Below are 23458 nucleotides of genomic sequence, written 5' to 3' on the forward strand. Positions count from 1 at the left end.
TGAAACTGGCTCTCATGAGGACCTCCACAGGAAAGGAAGACAGAGAGCCAGTTACCTCTGCTGCAGAAGATACGTTCATTAGAGTTAACTGCACCTCAGATTGCAGCCCAAATAAATACTTCACAGAGTTCAAGTAACAGACACATTTCAACATCAACTGTTCAGAGGAGACCTTCATGGTCGAATTGCTGAAAAGAAACCACTATTAAAGGACACCAATAAGAAGAAGAGACTTGCTTGGGCCAATAAATACAAGCAATGGACATTAGACTGGTGGAAATCTGTCCTTTGGTTTGATGAGTCCAAATTTGAGATTTTTGGTTCCAACCGCCATGTCTTTGTGAGAGTGTAGGTGAACAGATGATCCCTGCATGTGTGGCTCCCACCATGGAGGGGGAGGTGTGATGGTGCTTTGCTGGTGACACTCAGTGATTCTATTTAGAATTCAAGGCACACTTAACCAGCATGGCTACCACAGCATTCTACAGCGATACGCCATCCCATCTGGTTTGCTCTTAGTTGGAATATAATTAGTTTTTCAACAGGACAATAAACCAACACACCACCATGCTGTGTAAGGGCTGTTTGACCAATAAGGAGAGTGATGGAGTGCTGCATCGGATGACCTGGCCTCCACAATCACCCGACATCAACTCAATTGAGATGATTTGGGATGAGTTCGACCGCAGAGTGAAGGAAAAGCAACCAACAAGTGCTCAGCATATGTGGGAACTCCAAGACTGTTGGAAAAGCATTCCAGGTGAAGCTGGTTGAGAGAATGCAAAGAGCGTGCAAAGCTGTCATCAAGGGAAAGGGTGGCTACTTTGAAGAATCTAAAATATATTTGGATTTGTTTAACATTTTTTGGTTACTATAGTTTTGATGTCTTCCCTATTATTCTACAATGTAGAAAATAGTAAAAATAAAGAAAAACTCTTGAATGAGTAGGTGTGTACAAACTTTTGACTGGTACTGTATATAAAAAATATGGAGTCTCCAGCTCTATTGATCTCTGAGTAATTAGGAAAAAAACAAAGTGTTACTTTATTTTTGTCCTGGTTCTCCCCTACAGTATGTAAGACAATATACTTACAAAATTATATTATTCCCTGTGTCAGGGGATTGACATACCTTTGCAGTGTATCACCGACATACAGTAGACAATGAACAGGGTATTGTAAAAGAGAGAACACTTCCAACATCCAAACCTCTATTTCTCTTAAATACACTCTTAAAATAAAAAGGTGATATCTAGAACCTAAAAGGGCTCTTCGGCTGTCTTCATAGGAGAACTCTTTGAAGAACCATTTTTGGTTACAGGTAGAACCCTTTCCACAGAGGGTTCTACATTGAACTAAAAAGGGTTCTCCTGTGGGTACAGCCAGATAACCCCTTTGGAAACCTTTTTTCTACGATTGTAGGACATGTCCTTTTGTGGTAGAAACTTCTAGTCACAGTAACAAGTGCACAGCACAGGGGAGGCCCACTTATCCAGTCTGCAATAAATCTTCCTGCACAAGGGCCCCTGGGACATGGGATTCCGTTTGCCTGGCTGCCTGGGCATGAGTTGCGTTGTGCTTTACTGACTGAGTATGGTGTTCAAGGGCACTGTTTTGCCAAGATGTATGTTGGTTCCTTGACCGGAGAAACTCCCCTACTGTGCACTCTGTGCTACATATACTTGGTAATGTAGCAGTCTTTGGTTATCCACACTATAACTCATCTGTGTCTCCAAGTACGTAGATGACTATGATGAACCATTACTATAACTAGTCTCATAAGAACCATTTCTCTCTTTTTTTGGACAGTAGGTGGACATTCACCTGTGTGAGCCATTGCTGGATTTATTTTCAATTCACCAAGCTTTACAGCAAAATGCTTGTCTTGTTTCTGTTAACACTATGGATGGATTAATGACTTGTCGAGGATAAAACTAAACACTGTCTCTCGCCGACTCATGACTCAATTCCAGCATGATGTAGTGCTATGAGTTATCTGTTTACAACATCAGATTCCACCCCATGTCCACCCCAGGGTGAAGTTTCTCTTAGATACAGATCTAGGATCAGCTTCTCCCCCCCAATCCAAACCTTAACCATTTAGTGGAAAAGGCTAAAGTTACCCTAGAAAAGCATACAAGTGCAACTTCCCCCTAATCCTCTGATGGTCACACAGTTTTGCAGGGCCCACCGCAAGGTCCAAGGCCACTACTTGTTTAATTGTTATTTTTTTTTAATGGGGCAGAGAGAACCATATGTGACCTACCGGTTCGATTCGGTTTTATGCAGCAACATTTTAAATGGTTATTTTTACATTGGATAAAAGTAGAGACTCCGAGCTAGAAAATGGTATATCATACACTACAGTTGAGGAACAATGGGAAAGTAATTCTGCTTTGAAAGTTGATAAACTTGTAACCTCACTTTTAAGAAAAAGGGCTTTGATTGTTTTGGTACACCAATTGGAGAGCTCTTCTTTGTCTACACCCATTCAGCATCGGTCACACCCTCTTAAGCTTTAGCCCCACCCATCTCTTTAAGGGTTGATCCGAGCGTTCTGTCCTAACAGCAGTCAGCACTCAAGCTAACTGGCTAACGTTGGCTAGCTTGCTAGCTACTTCCAGACACAAATGAGAGAAAAGCTCACTGACCATTTTACTCGCCATAGCAAAGCTGGTTAGGCTGTTTTTATGTAATCCAGGGTGTTGGTGACTGCAATTGTGCTGATGGCAACAATTTATTTTGGGAATGCTAGCTAACATTAGGCTATAACTAGCAAAGCAAATGGCTCTGAGATACGAATAATATTACTACACATATCATACACGTAACATTAGCTAGTGAGCCAGCCAGCTAAAGTAGGCAAGCTAGCTACTTTTTGACAAAATTAGAAAAGTGTAATATCGGAAAATGTAGCTAGCTAGACTCTCTTACCTTTATATATGGATGGACGCTTCTCCCTCTCTGTCATGGATGCCATGGTTGCCCTTCATTTGAAGATGTAATCCGGAGACAGGTGTCCTTAGCTATCATACTCTAATTCCACTGATTTCAAAACTCGGTTCTCCAGAAAGTGGAGAGCAATACTTATGCAGTTCTACTACGCAATATATATTTTAAAAAAAGCTGCGTTAGACAGGATTACCTACACATACTGACCAGCTCAAATAGACAGAAGCTTGGCAGATCAATCCGAAACTCTCTCGGCATGTCCAAGATACTTTTTCAGTTAATATCCATTATTGACCTTTAAATAATAAAAACACTTTTTTTTTTAGTTTTAGTTGGGATCCTTTGCTCTGGACAAGCTCATTTCTAGGCATAATATTAAACGTATTTTGATAGTTCCCAAAATAAATATTTTCCCTTATAAAATTCCCTTAAATGTACACATATTTGCCATGAGGCTGAGATACATTTTGTAGTTTTGAAGTTAATATTCTGTAATTCTAAACATTTAATTCATGGCTATTGATGTTTTCATATGCTATATGGGGGGCCGATGTCCGGGGGGGGACCAATCCCCCCCCAAAAAATAAATAAATTAAAATGACATTTTTTGAGGGGAGCAAGGTGTGTGCTACGCAAGTGACACTGGCATCTCTGAGAGGAACTACATTAACCATTATGTGAATCAATTTCTATTTGTCACATGCTTCGTAAACAACAGGTGTAGACCAGTGGAGGCTGGTGGGAGGAGCTATAAGAGGAAAGCCTACTATAGCTCCTCCCACCAGCCTCCACTGGTGTAGACCAACACTGAAATACTTACTCATTTAGAACAAGCCCCTTAAGTTGATTGTCATTGTTTGTTGAGTGGCTTTTATTCAAAAATAACAGTGAGAATGGTAGTCACAACAGGATGTAGCATAACACTAACTGAGGTTAGTGTAACAGACTGGGGTTAGAATAACAGACCATGTAGCTTACTATATTAATGTACTGATGACATTAGAATATAATATTACATAAAACAGGCATGCAAACAAGCAAATAATGTACTTATGTACCTGCTCAAACACATAAACACATGCATGCATGGGCACACACACACACACACACACACACACACACTGTAGTATAGCCCTGGGTAACTGTTTGTTGGCATTTGTACAGGTAAATACAGCTTATGACCAATAATCCTATCACAAGTAGAGATACTCATGGATCAAAAATGTTTTTTCTACCCCATGGGTCTCCCGGTCACAGCCAGCTACAACAGAGCCTGGACTCAAACCCAGAATCTCTAGTGGCACAGCTAGCACTGCGATGCAGTGTCTTAGACCACTGTGCCACTCGGGAGGCCCCAACACAAAATGTTTTTAATTCCAGTAAGACACACCAAGGAACGCCACAACCTGTCTGTATTGAATCTAACCTCCACAGACTGAAGCACACTGAATAGGCTTTATACTGATGTACACTGTCTGGAACCATATGCATCTTCTTTGAATATGCCTTAAGTATGACATAAACTGTTCAAGCACCCTGTACAGTAGAATAAGAGAGTATACACTATTAAGGTAATACAAAGATAAAATAGGCTGATGCACATAGCAAAATAATAGTTGTGATACCCCTTCAACAGCAATTAATGTGCCTCTGTTTAACTGAACACTAATCCCTGACAGACCAAATGTTAAAATAGAAAAGCCACTGAAAGTTAGGATGTATTTGAATGTCCTTGTTCTCTCCCAATAGTGCCCGTGGTCCCATGCAGTCTCACAGCCAGGTCAGAGTCCGGCTACTCACCTCCTGAGCAACGATGCTGGAGATGCGGACAGCCCTCTTCACTCGTGTGTTCCGGCGCTCGTTGCTGGCCACTGGCCCCCCATCCTGGGATATACTGCCCCTTCCACTGAGGGACATGGTGGATCTGCCCTCCTCTGCCCGCTCTTTCCTCCACACAGCTGCTTGTTATCCTCCCAGACTCATCTCCCCAATCTCACAACCCCGTTCCCTCCTCTGGGTGAGCTCACACTCACAGGCTATGTGCTTCTCTGTGCTGTGAATCTACACAGGGCTGTTTAGGGTTCCGTCAATCTGAGTCCAAAGAGAGATAAACAAAGTGAATGGTCCATCTGTGTTATTTGTCCTGTCATCAACTTCACTTTAGGTCTTGAACCAAAGTCCCCTTTTTTCTCCTGCTAATGTTCCTTGTCTTAATGATCTGACACGTCCCCAGGAGAAGAGGTGCTCCGGTGCTGTTCCACCTAATGAGAATTGTTGTCACTTCATCATCTTCATGGTCTTCTCCCATTCTCTTTTCACTCTACCGCCTCCTATTCTCCCTTGTGCAGTATGAGTATCAATTATGTCATGTCCAGAGACCGAGAGCTCTCCCTCTTTCTTTCTCTCCCTCGCTCTCCCTTGCTCTCCCTTTCTCTCTCACTCTCGGAGTAGAGTCTTCGCTCTACTTTTTAGTTGCTTCGCTGTATCTGAGAGGTGCCACTCACCCTTCCCTCCATCTCTCTCCCCAACCTCTTGTCTTTTTCTCTCCCTCTCCCTCTCTCTCTTTCCCCTCCTATTTTTCTCGCCTCTGTAAAAGCGCTGTACCACTCAGGATCAGCTGTAATTGCAGCTGGCTCTGTCTCCTCCTCCTCCTCCCCTCTCCTAATTTCCACCTCTTCAGTCCATCACCAGGCCAGCTGCAGGACTTGATTGATTTCCCCTTTCCCCAAATAAACACCAACAGACTTCCATAAACCTTCTCCCCCCCCCCCCCCCGTCTCTCCTTCTTTCCCTCCCTCTCCCCCTTAGTCACACCAGCTACATATTGCATTTCATTTGTTAATGCGCTTAAAATAAATTAATGTAAACAGTGTTAGGGTTTTAAAATATAAGATATTTTGCATCGCCTTGTGGTTGAACCACAGCGGTGATACTTCTGCCTCTGATACCTAGTAGCTAGCTTTTCACTGCACTGGCCCATTAACCCTCCAGCTGCTAACATGTGGTTAACAGTCTAAGCTGATTTGCATAGGATGTTGTATGTTAAATAATATAATATATTTTTGCCTCAGAGACACCAGAGACTGTAGACTGGAGATTTGTTCACCTTCTCAACAGTATCTAAACCAATATTATTTGCAACATCTTGGCTAACTTAGGCATGACCTTGGGCACACATAGTTACTCTACCAATCTAATCTTTTATTGATGCTGACAAAACCGAACCTTTCCTTTACATACCACTAAAGGCATCCGCATGCTTCCCAGCCGAAACAGTTTGGTAGAGTTCGTGCATATGTTATGATGACATTTTGTGAAGTTTTGGACTTTGGGATGTTTTTTTGGGCTGTTCGGGCAAGCTAAAAAAATCTGGAGGCAGGCCGAAGTTCGGAGCCGAAGTCTACACCCCGTCGGTGATTGGTCAACAGTCGAGATTCTTCAATCAAGTCTTTGTTGTCATTCAATGAGAGATGACTTGTTTTCATGCACATTTTTTCCTTGAAAAATACTGCACCAAACATCTTGGATGTAATATTGTGCGGCGAAGATCTCTTTGGCAAAAATGTCAAAATGAATGACAGATTTCTTTAGTTATCATAGATTAATTCAGAGTATTTTGAGGAAGTGTATACTGGCTACTGTGTCTCAAAATGGACAAACAGTAATATTGTCACTTTTTCTGGCGAAGGTCCGTTCGGCTAGCCGAGTTTGGTGAGGCGCCAGCCAAACTGAAGAATGCTGACGCCTTAAGTCTTCCTCCTTGGGCTGAGAGACTGGGATAGGGAGAGATTAAATATGTCTGTAAACACTCCAGACAGCTGGTATTCCATGAATAGGAATATATATATATATATATATATATATATATATATATATAATCAACAAATAGATAATCAATCAACATCACTTTGCAGCATCTTTTCTCTCCAATTCGCATAGATTTTCTGACTCACTTGTGTTAAAAACAGCAGCTTGCCAAAGTATTGAGATGGCAATCAGTCTATGGGACATTTATTTAAGATTAATCTCAGCTGGAAAGTATAGTGCTGGGATTAAACAATCAATCCAGTTGATAAAGTGAAAGAAGATCCAGTGGGTGTGTAAGGTGAGCCCATGCTTCATTACATTCCCATACCATGTGTGACCTTCCATAAACCAGGAGCTCACCTTGCATCAGCCTCACCACCCATCAATCCAGCCTCTACTGTCTTCCAGATAGTGTGGCTGGGAGCTTTGTTATTTATGACCTTGCCCAGGGGAGTGAAACCCTCTTTATTTTTCAAGTATTGTGGTGGCAGCATCATGTTACCGGCAGGGACTGGGGAGTTTGTCATGATGAAAATCAACATGAAATTACCAAACCCCATTAAAAGTTTGAAGCAGGGTTTCCTCTGTCTTCTGAATACCTAACCCTGGGATAGAGTTTTATTTTCAAGCTGTGCAATTACACAAATGTTAATGCCAAAGACACACCAGAATGGTTTTCCAATAGGTGTTGAGTGTTCCTGAATGGCCCAGTCTCAATCCTAAATGAAAATCAAGAGACAAGGTTTGAATTTGGCTTTCCATCAGTGACTCCCAACCAAATTTGCTGAGCTCGAGCAATTTTGACAAAAACAATGGATATATGTTGCCCTAAGAGTTGGCCAAGTTGGTAGAATCTCATTCAAAATTATACCCAGCTGTAATGGCTGCCTATGGTGCTTCCACCAAGTTTTTACTCTGGGGTGTGAATGCATACACAAATCAATTAATTCATTTGGAAAATGTTCTATAACTTTTCTTTCGCTCTGATAATGTGGATTAGGTTGTGTACATCAGTAAGAAAAAAATATAATTTAATAAATGTTGAAATAAAATTTGAAGGCAGCAAAATCTGAAGAGGGGTGGGTAGACTTTCACTAGACACTGCCACAAGAGGCAGCTGAGCTGGACGGCTCATAATAATGGCTGGAATGGAGTAAATGGAATGGTATGAAACACATGGAAAGGTTTGGGCTGAGCCTCCCATTCAAAGGCAAAGCTTTTGAGAGAATGGTTTAAACTACTATGCCAGTATTTCAACAGTGGTGTAAGCTCTAAATTGACTCGGTCTTAAAACAATTACCCAACTTTTACTCATAAGTATTGGACATTTGAACTAGTGGTCAACTATTGTGCTGAGTTACCAAAAATGAGTAGTACTGTCAGGAAATTGAAATGAAACAAAATATACAACAAAATGCTCATGATTAAACCAACTATTGTCTATGTATCACAATAAAAGCCCACAAGAGACACATAGCTGAACTTTTTGCCAGATCAGAACTTTACTTTCACAGAGACAAAGAATACTGTGAGATAAGATAAGCTGTATCCTCCTACATGCTAAATGTGTTACAGTAAAATATCAGATGTTCAGCAGTGAGTCTGCAGTACACAATACTCTGAATTCTGCTTCTGCTTGCTAAAACTAACTATTACCTGAGTGACTCACTCGCGTAGATACATAATCTAACATGATCAAATTGACCTGGGTTTAGAAATAAAATGTGTGTGGGGAGATATTTTCCATAAAAAAAGAAAGCCGTTAGCTATGTGGGCTGTCTGGGTGGGTGTTTTCCCTCAAGCAGGGTTTGTTTGTAAAGCCTATGGGTCGTCGCATGGATGATATAACTGTCTACACATTCTGATTTTGTGTATGTGGGTGGTGAGTATAGGGCTTATACTGATGTGTCATTTGATGCTTGATAGGGCTTGTAAAAACAAAGGAGTTTCCCATAAGTATGTGAGAGTCTGCATGTTTGACACAGTCCATAAAAAGAACACAAGTTATTGCAATGGAAAGAATGACACATTTCCCTCCAATTCTTTTTTCAACAGCAATAGGCATCCAGCTGCTATGCAATGGCTCAGTGCACAGAAATAACAGTTCACTTGCATCTCAGCAGGGTATATTCCTCTCCTTGATGGCAATTCTCCTCTAGGATATGCTTTATCAGGGACACCCTGGAGTTACAACCATCTACAATCTCATCTCAGGTTCTATGGGTTTTCTGCATCAGCTATATCTGCAGAGTTAACAATGTCACTGAAACACACACTCAGTCCCTCCAACTCAGTGGGCATACTGTGTGTGAAGGTTACCCATTGTTCTATAACTTCACAGGCACAAGAAGTTTTCCCAGAAGGGCCATTATCTATCTCTTATCTTGTGCTCGGGCTTGTAGCTAAGGGAACAACAGTCCACATGACAAGAGTGAGTGGTGGTGGTGGTGGCCAAATAGTTACTTTTATGATGACTTCTGAATCTATGTTGCCGTTGTGATTCTCTGCAAGGATTTCCTCAATCAGATAGACTTCACATACATTCCTGTGTGTATATATAGATACATACAATATATTTAAGCCATGCATGTATGACATTATAGTAAATACATGTTACAGCTTCCCTATTGTTCAGAGAAAGCCAAGGCTCCAGGGACAGACCAAGCTACGGCTAGGCAGCATCACAGAGGGTGTCATAACAGTGGCAGCTGTTTCCAATAGGCATGTGAGGTATTCTATTCAGTGGTTTTCTGCCTGTTTAAAGGTCATCTCAATAAAAGTGTTTAATTTTTATCTGGCTTATGCGGAAGTGGCATAATGACATGCTACTTTATATTAAAGGTCTTTATGTACATTATGTATATTACCTTTTTGGCCTTAGTCCAGGACAGTGAAGCATTGAGCTTCCATTTGTAGCTTTTAATTAAACCCCAGAATAGCAGAGGCAATCACTTCAGATGAATTTTCCATAACAACAACAACATCATTATTGTCTGTGACTCAATCTTCCTGTCAACACTGCACACATGTCAGGGACAGAACATACGATGGTGTAGGATACTGTACTGTACATCACATTCAAAATGGGATTTTCTCAGAATACACCTACAGTACTGAGGTGGCATTAAAAGAGAATGTATGTCATGTAAATAAACTGAGGTGTTGTTGTTTGGTACAGTACTACCTATGCTATGTATTATTTGTTGATAGTATAAAGTCATTCAATGACCCGTCCCAGGAAACCGATGATGTTATCAAAATGCTCCAAAGGAGAATCAACTACATGTCATATGTACCGTATGTGTACCCTCCATCCACTACCTGCATTCATATACATCTGACCATTTGCCCTAAGTAAAATATTACATCCTTGGGGGGCACTGGAAGAGAAGGCAAGGTTGTCTGTTACTGTACATGACATAGTACCCCAAAACACCTCCCACACACAAACAAGCCAATCAGCAAAAGTCACAAGGCTTTTTTTGATATTATTTTGATTATTGCATTGAGTTTTCATCAAGCAAAGCTAATATTTGCATCGTTATAGTGTCTCTTAACCAGTAAATCTATCCCCATCCGCAGTAACACACCAGAGAATCGCTGTGCACTGTAAAGGTTGTAAATAAATACTATGCATGCATACACCAGATGTCCCTAAACCTATTTAAGCTTTGTAGTAGTAAACAAGCCTTCAGCACACAGATTGATTTGTCTGCTCCGGCCCTTCCTGCAGTACAGTATTACTTATCTGTATGACACTGGACTGTCTCACTGACTTGTAACTCCAGCCACGCTGTTCTGTTCTGCCTCACTGGGATAATAAGCTCCACTGAATATATATGGGAGAGGAGGGCTTGGTTAGCAAATTATGCTAACAATTCATTGAGTACCGCCTGCATAGGTAAGCTAGATCTATCTCACTGTCGGTGTAATGGAAGCACTGTTATAGTAAGTGAAACTATGAGGCAATAGGGAGGGATTCCCTGTGTTTTTGAGTCTATGCAACAGTGTCACCGGCATAGTTTTACTGGCCGTGTTTAACTGCCTATAATAGATGTACTATATTTTGAGACTAAGTGTATTCTACTCCAGCCAACACTGTGCTTGTGTCTTTTATATAGTACAGTAAAACATATGATTAATGAGCGTGAGGTAAATGTGAACTACTGTCCTGCTAAAGCCCTGCTCAACATCTCTGAAAACCTGGAGGTTTCCATTTTAGTTTGCTAAGTCCTTTTATAAGTTTCTTCAACCGTAGAGGAGTTGTGTACTTAAGACTTACTGAAGTTGGCAGAACAATCCGTGAACACCAGACAGATAGGTGACTCACAGTAACTCTGAATGGAGTACTGTGCACGCCTGCAAGTCACATTATGTTGTTTTGCAAAGTGTAATTCCTATTGGAATCCAGCCAGAGTTAGGATATTCAGCAGTTGGAATTTTTAATCACCCACAGCCTGCATTCAGAATGACTATCAGGGTTAGGAAAGTTGATAAGAAGACTACCTAAACCATTCAAACTGGAACAACCATTTTTTGTAGCAGGTGCAATAAAGCTAACATACTGATTGGATTAGTTAAGAAAAATGTATGTTATGTATCTTTGTGTAGCATAAGATTATTCACTCAAACAATGTACATGCAAAAACACAGATATTAAAAACAATCCTAAAAATCAACCTGCAGTAAAGCATGCTGGGAAATATGATAATGATGGCCGTGGTTTTGATGGGACTGTTTTACTCTCCACAGTGTAAAACAATAACTCTGATTATTAACACCAACACTGGGGGTTCTTATACACTCTTACAGAGTGAATTTAACTGGTAATCTAGTGGTTAGAGCATTGGGCCAGTAACTGAAAGGTTGCTGGATCAAATCCCCGATCTGACAGGGTAAAACTCTGTTGTTCTGCCCCTGAGCAAGGCAGTTAACCCACTGTTCCCCGGGCGCCGAAGACGTGGATGTCGAATAAGGCAGCCACCCGCACCTCTCTGATTCAAAGGGGTTGGATTAAATGTGGAAGACACATTTCAGTTGAAGGCATTCAGTTGTACAACTGACTAGGTATCCCCCTTTCCTGAATCAAAACTAGAAATGTTACACTGAAAAATCAACACGGGCCTATTTGCGGTGTGATGTGGCCTGTAAAGTACTCACTTAGTGAAAGCCACAGGCCTTTAAAATGAAAGAATTGAATAACCATGTCACAAACAAATACAGTCATGGGTGTTTAACTACGATTAACTCAAAGAAAAGGCACCCTGGGAAATATGCAAATTAGGCTTTACACCATACAGTGTTAAAAGAACACCCCAAAATGATTTACTGTAACACTACAGGTGTTAATATCTTCCGCTGAGAAACTGTAACAGCATCGGCACCAAGAAAAGTGAGTCCAGTTGATCTAAATCAAGTGTTATGTTTTACACTTTAGGTGTTGGGTAATACTCTACAGTAGAGCTATACAAACACCACAATCAAGTTAATTTGAACACGTTAAGAGTTGAATGGAGAACACAGCAAAATAGTTCAATCTTTAAAACTTTCAAAAGTGTTATTTTAACACAAGTTCAGTGTGACTCATATGTTCACTGAAAATAGTTTGCATTTTAAACTTTCAGAGTTAAATGCGGAACACTGCAACAGTGTTAAATCTTAAATACTTTCAAAAGTGTTAATGTACACCCTTAATTTTGCTGTGTGAAGACCAACAGAAGAATCTAATACAATATATTTCTGTCCTTTCTACATACATTGTATCCCCAGCCCCACGGAAAACGACAGAGTAAAAAATACAACGAACAACATCAGTCATTATGAGTATTGCAGGTTCCATGTTTGTGTTTTCTTCATTGCTGTAAAGTGGGACAACTTGAGTCAGGTGAGGGGGAGATGTAAGTAAGAAGCAGGAGAGGCTGTCCATTGGGATCCTCTGTTTAACATCTCTTATCTCCAAAGTTACTACAAAATGACAAAACAACCTTGTGCAGTGTTTATCCTTCATAAGACTTATTAAAGTACCTACTGCCACGTGAGTACAGAAGGAAGTTCCTGTTCCAGCACTCCAGTGAGTCAAACACAGTGCCATGTGTCGGCCTTTTGAAAAGGGACAATAACTTCCTACATGGGTTGTCATGAGAAACCCAGGCTTCTATACAGGAGCCATTTCCATGTCCCTTCATCTGTTTGATAGCAAAATGAATGAGCTTCCATCAGCAGAGTAGAGGAAGGCAGAAAAGGCTATAAGGCTTCGAGAGGGTATGCAACCACATACAGTAATGTCCGATTGCACTGGGGGGGGTCTTTTGAGTATACGTCAGCCGCTCTGCTATACAGTAGAGATAGGGGGTTAGGGGGCAGGTGTCAGAGCAGCCAGAGGCGAAACATGACATTCATTTATAAAATCTGCCTGTACAGTACACCTCTCCTGACCTACTAACAGGACCTGTCGTCAATCCTTGTTCGTCCCAATGCTCACGCATTATCTTTATTGTCCTCACAAATAACCAGTTGTTTGAAGTTTCAAAGTTTATTTGTCACGTGCACAGGTTTAAAACAGTACAGTAATAAACAACGGTTTACGCATAATGCACAAACTGTGCAGTGCACTACACCCTCATCTTCCTCTACTCTGTATGATCATTAGTTGTTGGAGACTTGTATTGCTATGTGTTGCAGACTGTAGGCTGAAAGCAGTGAGTGGAGCGTTCCTAGCAATCTGGTCTCAGAGCATTTTGTATTATTCTGTATATAAATCTGAGACACCCCATTTGGTATGATATGTTATGTTTCGTATGGTATGTATTCATTTGTGGATGTCCATCATCCATTTCATATGATATCATACCAATTGTAATTTGTAACATATGTTACGAATTACAATTTGTATGATATGTTATGAATTGCAATTCATAAAATATGTCACGAATTGCAATTCGTACAAAATGTTTTACGAATTTGCTAAATGTATGAAACTAGGGGGCACTATTTTCAGTTTTGGAAAAATAACGTTCCAAAGTAAACGGGCTATTTTGTCAGGACAAGATGCTAGAATATGCATATAATTGACAGCTTAGGATAGAAAACACTCTAAAGTTTCCAAAACTGTAAAAATATTGTCTGTGAGTACAACAGAACTGATATTGCAGGCGAAAGCCTGAGAAAAATCCAATCAGGAAGGGACTCTTATTTAGAAAGCTCTGCGTTCCTATGCGTCCCTATTGAGCAGTGAATGAGATATCAACCAGATTCCTTTTTCTATGGCTTCCCTAATGTGTCTAGTCTCCCAATACATAGTTTCAGGCTTTTATTTTGAAAAATGAGCCTGAACGACAACATTGCGTCAGTGGTCAGCTGGAGGCTCTCAGAGTGTTTTGTGCGTAAAAGACAAATGCGGCCATTGTTTCTCTCTTTCCTACTAAGAAGCCACCTGTTCCGGTTGTTATATTATTATATTAATAGATATTTGAAAAAAACCTTGAGGATTGATAATAAAAAAACATATGCCATGTTTCTGTCGATATTATGGATCTAATTTGGAATATTTTTCGGTGTTGTCGTGACCGCAGTTTCCGGTGGATTTCTCAACCAAACGTGAAGTACAACGGAGGTGTTTCGGCTATAAAAAAAAAATTCTTTATGGGACAAAATGAACATTTGCTGTCTAACTGGGAGTCTCGTGAGTGAAAACATCCGAAGCTCATCAAAGGTAAACGATTTAATTTGATTGCTTTCTGATTTTCATGACCAGATTGCCTGCTGCTAGCTAGGCATAATGCTATGCTAGGCTATCGATAAACTTACAGAAATGCTTGTCTTGCTTTGGCTGTAAAGCATCATTTCAAAATCTGAGATGACAGGGTGATTAACAAAAGGCTAAGCTGTGTTTCAATATATTTCACTTGTGATTTCATGAATATGAATATTTTCTAGTAATATTTTTTGTCCGTTGCGTTATGCTAATTCGTGTCAGTTGATGACAATTCTCCCGAATCCGGGAGAGGGAGTTCCAAGAGGTTTTAAGTTACAAATTCCAATTTGTTGTTGCTAATGTTAGCTAGGTGGCTAACGCTAACATTAGCTAGCTGGCTAACATTAGCTAGGCTAGGGGTTAGGGTTAAGGTTAGGAGTTAGGTTAAAAGGTCAAGGTTAGAGTTAGTGTTAGAGGAAGGGTTAGCTAAAATGGTTAAGGTTAGGGTTATGGGAAGGGTTAGCTAACCTGCTAAGTAGTTGAAAGGTAGGTAAAAGTAGTAAGTAGCTGCAAAGTTGCTAATTAGCTGAAATGCTAAAGTTGTCCGTGAAGAGATTTGAACACGCATACCTTTGGGTATATATGGTAGTATATACTATAGTAATTACTTAGTGTTTTTGCGAAACTGTAGTATTTATTGTAGTGTTTTTACTGACATTACTGTAATATATACTATAGTGTTTTGTTATCTTTGACATAGCAGTGAAGGCTTTGTCCTTGAGGAAAACTACTCGACAAATTACTTAAAGTGCACATTTTCTATAACCTGTAGGTAGGTAGGACTAAGGTCTGAACGAACAGTTCAGAGCTTCTGCTATTTTTTATAACCTGTAGGGAACACAATAAATTGCCTTCACTCTGTGTGCAATAAAAGTGTTTAACAGGATTTTTGAATGGCTGCCTTATCTCTGTACGCCACAAATACAATTATCTGTAAGTTCCCTCAGTCAAGCAGAGAATTTCAAACACAGATTCAACCACAAAGACCAGGGAGGTTTTCCAATGCCTCGCAAAGAAGGGATTCTATTGGTAGATACAAAGAAAAACAGGCATTGAATATCCCTTTTGAGTTTATTTTAATTTTTTACAGGGGCTGTGCACATACAACTGCAGTCCCTTGGCAGGTTATTAAAAACTATTACAATATCAATACAGACAAACAATGAGCAGTGAGCACATGCAGAGAAACATAGCACAAGCAACACGTAGCATGCAGAAAGAGCAATAGCACAAAAAGCAAGAAAACAATACATAAACAGTGTTTACACACCTCACAAGCTACAGACAACAGATAACATGGAAAAGGGCAATACACCACTAGGTCTTTATGTTTTTTTGTGAAGGTGTGATAGGTGGTGCAGTTATGTGTGTCTGATGGCAGTGTGTTCCAGACATGGGAAGCTCTCACAGAGAAAGCAGTTTGACTAAAGGTGCTTTGAGCATTGTAAAGTCATTAATTACACTTTGGATGGTGTATCAATGCACCCAGTCACTGCAAGGATACAGGCATCCTTCCTAACTCAGTTGCTGGAGAGTAAGGAATCCAACCGCTTAGGGATTTTACCATGAAGTAAATAGTGACTTTAAAACAGTTTATTGACAGAGTGAAAAGAAGAGCCTGTCCAGAATCAAAAATATTCCAAAACATGCATCCTGCTTGCAACAAGACACTAAAGTAATACTGCAAAACATGTGGCAAAAAAATCACATTATTGTCCTGAATAAAGAGTGTTATGTTTGGGGCAAATCCAGTACAACATATTACTGAGTACCATCCTCCATATTTTCAAGCATAGTGGTGGCTGCGTCATGTTATATGTATGTTAGTAATAATTAAGGACTGGGAAGTTTTTCAGGATAGAACCCCCCCCTAGAATGGAGCTAACCACAGGCAAAATCCTAGAGGAAGACCTGGTTTAGTCTGCTTTCCACCATACACTGGGAGAGGAATTCACCTTTCAGCAGGGCAATAACCTAAAACACAAAGCCATATCTACACGAGTTGCTTACCAAGAAGACAGTGAATGTTCCTGAGTGGCCGAGTTACAGTTGTCTGCTGGAAAATCTATGGCAAGACCTGAAAATGGTCGTCTAGCAATAATCAACAACCAATTTGACAGAGCTTAAAGAATTTTGAAAATAATTATGGGTAAATGTCGCAAAATCCAGGTGTGGAAAGCTCTTACCCAGAAAAACCCGTAGCTTTAATCGCTGCCAAAGGTGCTTCTACAATCTATTGACTCGGGTGTGAATACTTATTTTCAATATATTTAGGAAAATTCCTTTCAAGGTGTAACACAACAAAATGTGGAATAAGTCAAGGGGTATGAATACTTTCTGAAGACATTGTACTGTATATGGTCTATACTTGGCATGTAGGTGTCTCACTTATGGCCGGCATAAATTGGGATATCAGGGAGGGGAATGGGCAGGGTATAGGTACATTGAATACGGCAGTATATACTATAGTAATTACTGTAGTGTTTTTGCGGACTGTAGTGTTTTTGCATACATTACTGCAGTATTTACAGTAGTGTTTTTGTGGTCTGTAGTATTTACTATAGTATTCTACAGTATACTACAACATTCTATAATAAGTACTACAGTACACATGATTGAGGTATACTACAGTGTTTAGTATAGTATTCTACATTTTACTATAGAATTCTATAGTAAGTACTGTAGTATTGTATAGTAACTGTAGTATTTTTTCATGTGGGCATTGAAATCAAATTAAGTCAGTTAAGATGGCATTTCATGGAGACATAACATGCGCAATTTGAGCTCCTCAAGGATGTGACGTCGCAGGCTAGCCCAGTGCTGTCCTCTCTCATTGAGTAAATCAAGTTGAAGGCCGACTGGGGTACCATTAGCAACTAAATTATCCTGATAACTTCTTCTGTGTGCGCTTAAAAAAATAATTGGTTCAAGGACATACATTTGGTGTATTAGAAGCAGTTATTGGTACCATGGTTGTCTTCTACATTTTTTTTTTTACATGCAGATTGACCATGAAGATTGCAATTTTTCAATTCACTATAATGGGGATCCTGTTTTCGGCTAACAATGCCTTCAGTACCACGGTCGACCTTGAACTTCTGTGCTTTCAATGAGAGGGGCAGTTGTTCTCCCCTGGGCAGATTTTTTAAAACTCCTCCCAGGGGGCGTGGTGGACTAATAGACTGCTGCAGTGTGTTACTGGGCTGCTACACTGACCACGTTTACATGTACACAGTATTCCGGAAAATAGCTCATATCCCGGTTAACGTCTCAGGGCTCTACAGTACAACCATTTTACTCACATTTGCGCCTAAAAATAGATGTGTACAAACTCAAAAGCTCAAGTTTGAGCACATGTGCGAGTTCTGATTTTAAAGCAACAACAAAGAAATGCTGCCGTAACTATTTTCAAAGTATTTCTCCTGTTTTGTTTCATAGCTGGTTTATATTCAAACAAATAATTATGTAGAGTCCTATATATCCCATATATGCAGTGCCTGGGGTGATGTGTGCACTGTGAGTGAAGTGGTGCTGAAAACTTCATTTTTAGGACTGCACAGGCATAGAAGTCACTGGTGTAGCACACAACCCCACAGCCCCCTCGAGGTCGGGCCCCCCAGATATGCAGACTGCACTAGCATCGAATAGTCCCCGTGATATGCAACTTTTCATGGAAGTCAGGAACTAATACACGCAGTCAGTTAGGAAAGCAAAGGCTAGCTTTTTCAAAGAAAAATTAGGAAAGCAAAGGCTAGCTTTGTTAGGAAAGCAAAGGCTAGCTTTTTCAAAGAAAAATTTGCATCCTCTAACTCCAAAAGTTTTGGGACACTGTAATGGAGAATAAGAGCACCTCCTCCCAGCTGCCCACTGCACTGAGGCTAGGAAACACTGTCACCACCGATAAATCCATGATAATCGAGAATTTCAATAAGCATTTCTCTACGGCTGGCCATACTTTCCTCCTGGCTACCCCAACCCCGACCAACAGCTCTGCACCCCCCACAGCTACTTGCCCAAGCCTCCCCAGTTTCTCCTTCACCCAAATCCAGATAGCAGATGTTCTGAAAGAGCTGCAAAACCTAGACCCGTACAAATCAGCTGGGCTAGACAATCTGGACCCTCTCTTTCTAAAATTATCCGCCGCCATTGTTGCAACCCCTATTACCAGTCTTATAAAACCTCTCTTTCGTATCGTCCGAGATCCCTAAAGATTGAAAAGCTGTCGTGGTCATCCCCCTCTTCAAAGGGGGTGACACTCTAGACCCAAACTGTTATAGACCTACTGTGTATCCATCCTGCCCTGCCCTTCTAGTCTTCGAAAGCCAAGTTAACAAACAGATCACTGACCATTTCGAATCCCACCGTACCTTCTCCGCTGTGCAATCCGGTTTCCGAGCTGGTCACCTCAGCCACGCTCAAGTTACTAAATGATATCATAACCACCATCGATAAAAGACAGTACTGTGCAGCCGTCTTCATCGACCTGGCCAAGGCTTTCGACTCTGTCAATCACCATATTCTTATCGGCAGACTTAACAGCCTTGGTTTTTCTAATGACTGCCTCGCCTGGTTCATCAATTATTTCGCAGACAGAGTTCAGTGTGTCAAATCGGAGGGCCTGTTGTCCGGACCTCTGGCAGTCTCTATGGGGGTATCACAGGGTTCAATTCTCGGACTGACTCTTTTTTTTCTTTTCTTTTTCCATTATTTATTTTTAAAACATTTGCAAAAATTTAGAAAACCCCGTTTTTGCTTTGTCATTATGGGGTGTTGTGTGCAGATTGATGAGGGTGAAAAACAATTGAATCCCTTTTAGAATAAGGCTGTAATGTAACAAAATGTGGAAAAAGTCAAAGGGTCTGAATACTTTTCGAATGCACTGTATTTGCTGTGCTAGGGATAATGTTTGCTTTATAAATGTTTTATGTTCTAAATCTAGAAAAACATGGAAAATAAATTTGCCCTGATTCATTTAATAGTGATTTAAAAACAAAACAAAAAGAAGTTTGGAGATTTGTATTACATATTTGAATATTCTAATGTTACAATTAAACAATCAAGGCCTTTGACCACTTGTTGGGTAATAATTGTAAAAATGAAATGCCTTTATGGTGCCTGATGGTGTTGACATAAATCTAGTAAGTTTCATTTTGATTATGATGATTTTTTAATTAAGAGGCTGTTCCTTTACATGGTGTGATAGCTGATACTGTCGAGTATTACCACCTGGTACGGCAACTGCACCGTCCACAATCACAGGGTTCTCCAGAGGGTGGTTCAGTCTGCACAACGCATCGCTGTCTGCCCCACAGGACATCTACAGTACCTGGTGCCACAGGAAGGCCAAGAAGATCATGAAGGACCTCAGCCACCCGAGCCATGGCCGGATCACCCTGCTATACCATCCAGAAGGTGAGGTCAATATAGGTGCATCAAAGCTTGGACAGGAATGCTGAAAACAGATTTTAACTCAAGGCCATCAGGATATTTCATAGTCACCACCAATGTTTCCTTTAAACTGCGCACGGGCGTGCAGTAGCCCCGAGACTGCCCCGTAGAGCGCAGAATAAATATCAGCCTATGGAGAGAAGCAGCATATTGAACTTCACTCAATTTACTAGAGTTTTCCCTTTTAGTTAAGACTATCAACATTTCCCTTTACTGTAGCAAATGTGATCGAATCAATGCAATATTAGTCACTTTCGATGCAACATTCCTGAAACAAAACGAATTACAGAAGAGATTGTGTTGTAGGCACAACGCATCAGAGTAGGATTCTGTTGTGCACGACTCAGCCGGTACTCTACACAGACTGGTGCTGCATAACCAGTAGGCCCATACGAAAATAGACCATTGCCATATATGGATATGTGCTATTTACTTTGAACTGAAAGGTTTACAGCTGTGGACGTGAGTCGATGAGCTTGTTTTGAGATCAAAGCAAGAGCTGCATGTAGCCACTTGTGCACACTTTGTTCATATCTTTTGTTAGTTAGTGACTTATTAGACCAGTTATCGATAATGTGTAGTCAGCAATAGGGGAGTGATTGCTTCCTGCAAGAGCACAAAACGTGTACATTTCTAGATCTATTTGAAAAGCAAGTCATATAAAGAGCTTTTTTTTTGTCTTAAAGGTGCAGTGTTCTATTTTGAGATAGGCTTGAATAAATTCTGTAGCCAATAGACAGAGGGTAGGATAATTTGTCTGATTCTCTGTAATAATGGTATGGGAATAATAATGCATTTTATTTTGTAAAGTGGTTTCTTGCATCAAACAACACAACAACAAGTTCAGTCACCTCCATGTCTGAAGGACAAGTGGATAAACAGGCTAATGTCAAGCCCTGCATGTTTTCTTTCAAAAGTCTCATGGAGCGTAGGCTTACGTTGAACTACATTGAACTGCTACTGTAGGCTGAATGATAGAACAGCTATTTCCATGTTAAAATGTTATGGGATGCATTTTCTCCATTGTTTTTGATGGTAGTCCACTCTGGTAGTCCTACATTATGATCAAATAGCCACAGTAGCCTACTTGGCCACTGTTATAACTGTAACTTAAAGCAGGTACAGCCTCAGTGTTCACAGAACTTTCACAAGGTTCCAGTTTGAGCTCAGCAGATCTGAAATTTGATCAGTGTCGATTATTTTTTTATGGAACATTGGTCACCACTAGCTACCCTCCGCCCAGTACCCTGCCCTGAACTTTAGTCACTAGCCGGGCTACCACCCGGTTACTCTACCATGCACCTTAGAGGCTGCTACCCTATGTACATAATCAATGAACTCTGGTCACTTTAATAATGTTCACATACTGTTATACCCACTTCATATGTAAATACTGTATTCTAGTCAAGGCCTATTGTATTTAACTTTGCTGTACAGATGCTATTCTTCAGATATACTACATATTCTATCATATTGTCTATACATTCCATCAAATATATATATATTTATATTTTTACTCCGGACTCCGACATTGCTCGTCCTAATTTTTCTATATTTCTTCATTCGATTCTTTAACTTTTTTAGATTTGTGTGTATTGTTAGATATTACTGCACTGTTGGAGCTAGGAACACAAGCATTTCGCTACACCCTCAATAACATCTGCTAATCAGTTGAAGGCATTCAGTTGTACAACAAACTAGGTATCTCCCTTTCCCTTTAAATATGTGTATGCAACCAATCACATTTGATTTGATTCGAAGTTTACCAGCAGCGACTGAATTTAGAGCAACACTCTCTGGATAGTGCTGCCACTCTCAGGAAAGACACTGCAATGGCAGACTACAGAAGGGACAAGGTGTCTGTGAAAGCCTCTAGATCAGGGCTCTCCAACCCTGTTCCTGGAGAGCAGCTACCGTCCTGTAGGTTTTCACTCCAACCCTAATCTACCACACCTGATTTTAATAATTAGCTGGTTGATAACACCAGGTTAGTTACAACTGGGGTTTGGGCGAAAACCTACAGGACGGTAACTCTCCAGGAACAGAGTTTGAGACTCCTGCTCTAGATACTGCAGTTTGTCATGAAATAGTGTAATCCTATCCATATACATCCACTGATAGGAGAAGAGCAGCGACTCACCTGAGTGAATTTCTCAGTAACCCCGTGTGTGCGGTCCATCAGTTTACACGGGGCAATTATGTCCATCTCTGTGGACGGGACGGCCACCAGGGGGTCGGGCCTGTATTCAAGTGGGTTGACCTGTGTCACGTGACTAAAGGTCCGGAAGCGGATAAGGTTCGGGTCAGACGTGGTGTCAGATGTAACATTACGCAGGCTGGACTTCATACAGGTCATTCCGCCTGAGAAGGAATATATATTGATGATAGTGTTAGAAGTCTAGGCTTACTCCCTGTTTATTTCATTGCCAGTAACATAGGGTTAAAGGCGATTTGTGCATGATACAATACATAGTGATGTTGAACAGATGGAACATTAACGTAAGACAAGGATTCATCAATTACATGATTTATGAGCTCCTCTTTCATCCTCAAATGTCTCCATACAGCTCCTGACAGCCCCGCCTTTTTTATGTGTCCCATACATGTCCTCAACCTGTCCTGTCCCTTCACCTGTCCGTGCCCCCGCCCCCATCCTTATCTCTGTCCTCTGCCCATGAACCCTATCCCCTGTTCTCGTCTCTGTCTCCTCCTCTACCTGTGCTGCTGGGCTTCCCGTGCCAGCTGGCCCGTCCCCTCCGGATCTTGACGTCGTCCACGGAGGAGACGTGCCGCAGGCTGCAGAGGCTCTCACAGGAGTGGCTGGGCGTCACGATGCAGTTGGAGCCACATTCCTCATCCATCCGGAGGCAGTGCAGCCTGGGGGAGGACTGGGAGAAGCCCAGGGACAGGGCTGGGGGAGCATCGGATGTGTCTGTGGAGGGCAAGATGGACTCACCTATAAACACATATGAAATAACTAAGCATTAAATAAGTCAATGAGAATGTGTTCTCAGTCAACTTACCTGGTAAAATAAATCAAATTAACATATGACAGCCTCTGCATTGTCAGGGACTAACTGCACTTCTCCAGCAGTGTAGGAGGGCACAAGGCTGAAGTCCATTTAGCAAACACTTTCATCCAAAGTGACTTATATAGTGAATGGATACGTTTTAGTACATGTGACCATAGTGGGAAACAAACCCACACCCTGGTGTTGCTCCCACCATGCTCTTACCAACTGAGCCACAAAGGACCACTCACCTCCCAGCAGGGCTCTCTGGTCCTCATCCCGGAGTAGTACCCCAGTGCCACCCAGACGCCGGCGCTCTGGCAGGGACAGCAGCTTTTTCAGCGCCACAGACTCATGACCCAGAGCAAGGAGGTCCCGCTGGTGGCCCAGCTCGGTGTCGTTCTCCAGGGACTGTTTACTCCTGCTGAGGGGGCGGACCAAGGTGGAGGGCAGGCGAAACCTATTCCGACGTTCTGCACGTCAAAGGG

The 23458-nt window shown here is 41.2% G+C and overlaps 1 protein-coding gene across 1 annotated transcript in view; it reads right to left on the bottom strand.

Moving 5' to 3' along the window:
* LOC115101574 (potassium voltage-gated channel subfamily H member 2-like) overlaps positions 1 to 5545 on the bottom strand; it is a 36594-nt gene extending 31049 nt beyond the window's left edge. The window contains exon 1 of the mRNA XM_065005711.1: positions 4752 to 5545. Within this exon, the coding sequence (XP_064861783.1) occupies positions 4752 to 4868 (117 nt within the window). The 5' untranslated portion in view covers positions 4869 to 5545. The remainder of the gene's footprint in view (positions 1 to 4751) is intronic.
* Between the last annotated feature and the right edge of the window lie 17913 nt (positions 5546 to 23458).

Source organism: Oncorhynchus nerka, linkage group LG20 (genome assembly GCF_034236695.1).
Source record: "Oncorhynchus nerka isolate Pitt River linkage group LG20, Oner_Uvic_2.0, whole genome shotgun sequence".
Taxonomy (NCBI): Eukaryota; Metazoa; Chordata; class Actinopteri; order Salmoniformes; family Salmonidae; genus Oncorhynchus; species Oncorhynchus nerka.